The sequence below is a fragment of the Musca autumnalis genome, unplaced genomic scaffold, assembly GCF_047663935.1.
Source record: "Musca autumnalis isolate F117 unplaced genomic scaffold, ASM4766393v1 scaffold_4, whole genome shotgun sequence".
Classification (NCBI taxonomy): Eukaryota; Metazoa; Arthropoda; class Insecta; order Diptera; family Muscidae; genus Musca; species Musca autumnalis.
The window spans coordinates 135707942-135714746 of NW_027411977.1; the positions used below are offsets into that span (position 1 = coordinate 135707942).

Sequence of the window (6805 nt, forward strand, 5' to 3'; positions counted from 1 at the left end):
CCAATCTGCTGGTATCCAATAGTAGCGAAGACGATGATACCACAGATCCAATCCCAGAAGATGGTATAGAATGTATACCGCCCGGCCGAGATGAGGTAAAAACAGCAATCAACCGGCTGAAGAATAATAAAGCAGCAGGAGCCGATGGCTTACCAGCCGAGCTGTTTAAAACCGGAGGCGACGCGCTGATAAAGTGTATGCATCAGCTAGTAAGCACCATCTGGCAGGAAGAACGCGTACCCGACGATTGGAACCTGAGCATCCTATGTCCCGTCCACAAGAAAGGAGATAAGACTGTATGCTCAAACTATAGGGGCATAAGTCTTCTCCCTATTGCCTATAAGATAGTGTCAGGGATATTGTGCGAACGACTAAAGCCAATGGTCAACGAAATAATTGGACCATACCAATGTGGCTTTAGACATGGCAAGTCCACCATTGACCAGATATTTACCCTGCGGCAATTCCTAGAGAAGACCCAAGAGATGCAGATCGACATATTTCACCTTTTTGTCGATTATAAAGCAGCATTCGACAGTCCCCTCCGATCAAAGGTATTCCACGCAATGTCTGAATTTGGTATCCCCGCAAAGCTCATCCGGCTTTGTAAGCTGACTTTAACTGATACTAGGTCCTCAGTTAAAATTGGAAAGAACCTCTCCGAAGAATTTTGTACCAAAAGAGGTTTCAGACAAGGAGACAGCCTTTCGTGTGACCTATTCAACATTTTGCTGGAAAAGGTAATACGAGATGCAAATGTCAAAAGAAATGGCACAATTTACACCAATAGCCACATGTTACTTGCCTATGCTGATGACATAGACATCATGGGACGATCAGTAAAGGAAGTAACTGATACCTTTAGGATGGTCGAAGCAGAATCTGCGAAAGTGGGTCTGGCGGTAAACGGCGAAAAGACCAAATTGATGGTGTCGACGCGCAAAGCGTCCATAGAGCTCGGACCAACTGTGGAAGTTGGTACCTACAATTTTGAGGTAGTTAAAGACTTCGTCTACCTCGGCACTGCCATAAACACTACAAACAACATCAGTTGTGAAATAAGAAGAATTGTATTGGCCAACAGATGCTACTATGGTCTAAAAAAGCAATTTAAAAACAAAGCCACATCTCGTCAAACAAAAATAACACTATACAAAACGCTGATACTACCCGTGTTAATGTATGGCTCCGAAGCATGGGTACTTGCGCAAGCAGATAAGGCAGTGCTTGGTGTGTTTGAGAGGAAAATTCTTCGAAAGATCTACGGGCCGATTTGCGTTGACGGTGAATATCGACGGCGTATGAACCACGAGCTATATAAGCTATACAAAGACATGAATATAGTTAAACGTATCGAGATGCAACGATTGCGTTGGCTAGGCCATATCATGAGAATGAGCGATGATGAACCCGCTAAAAAGGCGTATGAATACATGCCCCATGACGGTGCACGCAGAATCGGCAGGCCTAAGCTTCGATGGAGCAAACAAGTGGATGAAGAAATGGAAAGGCGCGGTATTCCAAAAAGTCAAGCGAAAAACAGAGAGGAATGGAGATCTTTTCTTAGTTCGGTCTATGGAACAAATGTTCTGTAATGGGCCAACTAAGTAAGTAAGTAAGTCAATATAATGTTTCCGCTTTGGAGATTTTGAAGAACTATCTATAGCTCTGAAACTGGAAAAAATGTGACTATCTATCTAATCAGCATTACCTGAAGCAACCAGTGCTGTGAGTGTACGATTAAACTTATGCACGACTTACATATATACAAAAGTCATGCCAAAAGAAGTTCAACTTCTCACAAAGAGGCATCCTCTCCAATGACAACGTAAATATTTAACTTTCTTGTGTGTTTGATGATGCTATTTAATATACGAGGTCATACAAATAAGAAACATATTTAAGTTTCTATTGGCTGAGTAGAATTCTCAAAATATTCCCGTTCCACAGAATATAGATCACTTATATTTAGTTTTTCTGGTAGCTTCCATTCAATATCCGCAAATACACCAAACGGTCTCAGAGAGTATATTAAATAGTCCAATGTATAAAATTCCCGCCAAGTTGTATAGTGAAAAGATATAGCATGGTCAGAGCAACAAGTGACATTCTAAAAACCAACAAAAGGGAAACAAATTGAAAACTTAACTTGTTTTATATTCATATCATTGTTGAGAATTACTTACCTCATTTTCCGAATGATAGATTTCCCTGGCATACCACTCCATTTTAAATTCCGGTATAACATGTGTTGGAGAAACGGGAATAAAACGTTCCTTTAATTGTTCATCTCTGGAATCACCGGCAACAACACCGATATTTCTTAAACAGTTGCCCAAGGCAAAATTTTCATCAATTTCGGAATCACTGCAAATATCTCCATTGTCATAGGCTTCATTGATGAATTTTACCAATGCAGATTTACTAAGAACATAACCGGCTCCACCGACCATATATTCCTGCAATATATTGACTTATAATTAATATGGTGTTAAAAAGGTTATTGGCTGAAAATAACTGTGGATATCTTTCAAATTTATACCTCTTCATATTGCCTCTTAAGTTTACATCCAAAATACACTGGAGCATCAGCGGGATATTTATACAGAAGCATACGCAGATTTTCCATAACCACATATCTGTAATAATACAAACTTCTATTTTGAACTCACTTATAATGATAAATTGTTTATTTGGAGAAAATGTATATAACAAAATTCCTATGTACATACATATACCAAATTGCACGCACTCTGAAAGGTCGCTACTTGGAGGAAATTCTACGAAAAGTCCATAGACAAAAAACCTGAGAATATCGACGAGATACTCCCGGTTTCAAAATTCGATTCGTAAGGCGTTTCAAAATACTCTCACGCTGAGAAATGTTTCCTTCCGATTGATCGGATTCCGTCTGCTGCACAGTGGTCGAAATCACTGATCTAGCTGCGCGTAATTAATAATTTGGAAACGAATGGAGATATCTTTCTGAAATTTTACACAAACTCAGTCTGTGTCCGTGGGTAATAATGGACTAAATATGAACAACATTGGCTAATATTTTGATATAGCCCCCATATGACGGTACCTCCTGATATTCGGTATTTTGAGGATTTAAGCCACCCTTTCCTTGCAAATTAGTTGTAATTTGGTACTTAGGGTTTCTAGTGATCACTAAACCTTTCCACCAAAAATTGTGGACATACATAGGTCCACGTTTGGGTATATGCCCAATTTTAAGGTACCTCCCAATTTTCAGTATTTTGGGGGGTTTAAAGCTACATTTTCCGGTCAAATTAGGTGTAATTTGGTATTTGGGGTTCCCAGTGGACACAAACATTCTCCACCAAAAGTTGTGGACATAGATCTACGTTTTGATATTGTCCCCATATAACGGTACCTCCCTATATTCGATATTGTTAAGATTTTGTCTACATTTTCAAACCAAATAAGCTGAATTTTCGCATAGGAGGTTCACGTTGGTTATACATCTTCTGTGAACATAGGTCTAATTTTTGATATCCCATATAACTGTACCGACAGATTTAGGGTATTTTGAGGATTTAAGCTATTTTCAAGACCATTTATCAGCAAGATTTGCAGCAGTTTGCAGCTAAATTGTGGATATTCGGAATTTAGGAAGTCCAAATTAATTAGTAAAAAAATTCTGCTGGACCTTAGAGAACCTTTCTAGTTACGCTCCATTCAAAAAGAGTATAATGCACTAAAAACATAAAGAAAATACTAATTTTTGAAAATTTATTGCTATATAACTATGTAACTTCAGCAACCAAACTTTTTTTTTTAAATTTAACTTACACCCTCCCCTTTTAATAAAAAATAAACTTTGTTTAGTTTTATTGCGAATTTATTTAACAATTAAACAAATATGAAATCAAGTTTTTAGCAACAATTTTGTTAAAATCTAATGCATCAAAATTTCTTGCACTTGACAGTGAATAATTGAGCGAATATTTACAACAACAAAAAAGTAAAAAACAAAATTTTAGTCAGCAGAGTGTCTGTAATCGTTACAATGGAAAATATTTTGCAATTTTATACTATGATTTTTTGACTTTCGCGCCGCTAGATCAATGGTTTCGGTATGGTGGCAGGCTCCACCCCACCAGCTGTGATGAATGAACCCTTAGTAACGGAAATCCTATGGTTTCAGACTGCTCAAGTCCCATCCGGACACCCGTGGTGTCTGTGACTAGGTCGGGCAACCTCGGCAGGAACCGGTCAAGGCCACCTTGTTTCAAGAATAAGAAAATTTTCGAAAAGCTTCACTTTCCAGAGTGCCGGGATGTAAATTCTTATCTGCCTAGTGAGGATACGAACAGCACCTACTCCCTTGACGAGAGAGTATCTCCCTCTCTTACTTTTCCTCTATAGATCTCGCAGCCCTGTAAACTTATTTCAGGAACCTTAAGTAACTACCGTCATGCTAGACGCAATAAGTTCAATTAACCCTAACACTCTTCCCTACCCCTCTGTTCTATCTACTCTCCTCCAACCTATTTCCTGTTTTTCCTCACTTCCTTCCGCTTCTTAACCTTTTTTATCTCTTTTCAGGATGAGCACAATGGACCGCTGATCTCCGATTAAAGCGGCTGTCAACAAGCGACGGCAGCTACGTATTCTATAAAAACTTTACCAGTTCGTTATTGTGGCTAAAAACTATTTCTAAAAAAATTGAAAATCGGATCGGATGTTTGTATAGCTCCAATATGGCCGATTTGGCCGACTTTGGGTCCTTATAGCTATATCAAAATCCGATCCGTTTTTCAATTTTTTTTTGTAGAAATCGTTTTTTAGTCACAATAATGAACTGGTAAAAGTTTTTCATCGATCGGACCATAATTGTGCCATTTGCAGAATTTTGGTGAAAATGCGCCTTTGGCCCATACAAATTACTATGGAAACAAAGATCGTTAGGTTGGCACGAGTTAACGTTAACCGATCACCATAACATTTCATATATAAGGTTTTTGGATCAAATGGAAAAAATTAAGGCAATAGGAAATCCAAAAACAATTTTTTTTTTGGATTTCCTATCGCCTAAATTTTTCCATTTTATCCAAAAACCTTAATATGAAATTTCATGCTGAAACCCCGAATAAGGTAAAATATTTTTAATACATTTATTTGTAGGCCAATTTTCGTCACACATTCCAGCTTTCATTAAAATCGGGTATATATAGCGTGTTTGGTGCATCAAATACCTGAAACGGGACGAAAATATATATGGGAGCTACATATATCCAAATCTGAACCGATTTCAATATAATTTGGCAAGTATATTTCTAGGCCCAATTCCGTCACACATTCAAAATTTCATTGAAATTGGGCATAAAACATAGCGTGTTTAATGCAACAAAAATTCATGAAATTGGCCGAAAATATATATGGGAGCTATATCAAAATCTGAAGCGATTTCAATATAATTTGGCAAATTTATTTATAGACCAAATTCCTTCAGACATTCAAAATTTGGAGACATTATCTGTTACCATTCTATAGATATTTGCATAACAAATCAAAAATTTTTGGAGGTACCTCCAATTCTGATGCTATATCTCCGGATCAACGAGGAATTTTCAAGAAGATCGGTTCAGCGGTTTTTGAGTCCATAAACTTCAAAACAAACGTACAAATATTTTTATACTTTATATATAAGATAGCATCGTAAACGATATTTCAATGTGTTACAAACGGAGAAACAGACTTAATATACCCTCCATACGATATAGATTACCAGGTTTATAATTGTATAAATGGTAATATTTACAAAAATATCGGAACAAATTTAGATTTATTATGCCTTTGATCAAATGACCTGACCACATCTGTATTTCTAGGAATTTTTAAGTAAATATCGCAGTGTCCGGTGTATTGGGCAATGTGCACTCACTAACGTTAAATAATACATTAGCGTGCAATAAAAAAATACTGCATTATTTGTTTATTTATAAGTGTTTGTTTATATTTGTTAAAAACAAATTTCTATGTAGTTACTTACGTATCATCATCAGCTTTTAAAAACCAGTCGGCATCATTTAAATGGTGGTCGTAAATGTATTTCAAAGCAAGTTTTGTTTTATTCCACAAGTGATCCGGTCCATTTTCAACAGGCAGCTGAATGCTAGGTAATGTCTCGTCAGCTTGCGTACTCATAAATAGCACAATATTGCATCTACGTCCCCATGTATTACGTATGTGTACAGCTCTAGCCTGATGATTATCGGGATGTGTCATTATCCAACACATGACCCGTGTGCTATTAAACAGATGCTGAACTACGCTGGAGGTTTGTTGGTGGCTGCTAATATTCTCCTCATCCATCCAAGCAGTTTGATTCGCCGAAATTAAAGATAACATCGAATTAGTGTCTTTATTTGTTTGGGTCAGGAGTAATTCACTGGTTTGTACTAACAACGGATTACATCGCTGCGACTCATTAAACAAAATAAGTGTAAATTCGATGCCAATAATTAAGCCGATTATCAAATACAATAGACTTTTCAAAATGAAACGTATCGATGTGAAGGCAGAAGCTTTCGTTGTTGTTTGTGTCATGTTTTAAATGTTGTACAGATTTATAATTTCGTAGTTGGGCAAGAGATTTCTACACTTCTGCAGGCATTGTTTAATAAATGTGAACTAAGTTATTTAAAATAAAAGAATTAAAATTAAACTTATTAATGGTTAACTGTGAATAACGAAAAAGAGCTTGTTTTTGCAACATTCAGAAGAGTGAGAGAGGAGGATCATTTTAGTGATGTGAAGCTTTTAAAGATCGGTACAG

The 6805-nt window shown here is 36.9% G+C and overlaps 1 protein-coding gene across 1 annotated transcript; it reads right to left on the reverse strand.

Annotated features, from left to right (window-relative positions):
* Positions 1-1900: 1900 nt before the first annotated feature.
* LOC141403080 (glycoprotein-N-acetylgalactosamine 3-beta-galactosyltransferase 1-like) lies at positions 1901-6583 on the reverse strand. The gene is made up of 4 exons (XM_073985246.1): positions 6020-6583; positions 2543-2639; positions 2187-2459; positions 1901-2110 (listed from the first exon to the last, which is right to left on the reverse strand). The coding sequence occupies exons 1-4, from the start codon at positions 6574-6576 to the stop codon at positions 1901-1903; spliced, it is 1137 nt and encodes a 378-aa protein (XP_073841347.1). The 5' UTR covers positions 6577-6583.
* Positions 6584-6805: the final 222 nt, after the last annotated feature.

What these genes read in the sequence shown, in the direction of transcription:
- LOC141403080 (XM_073985246.1), bottom strand. Translation starts at nt 6,576, where the DNA reads ATGACACAAACAACAACGAAAGCTTCTGCCTTCACATCGATACGTTTC. An exon ending in TTAAAAGCTGATGATGATAC is followed by an intron (nt 2,640 to 6,019) that starts GTAAGTAACTAC and finishes GTATTATTACAG; the next exon opens with ATATGTGGTTATGGAAAATC. An exon ending in TTAAGAGGCAATATGAAGAG is followed by an intron (nt 2,460 to 2,542) that starts GTATAAATTTGA and finishes AATATATTGCAG; the next exon opens with GAATATATGGTCGGTGGAGC.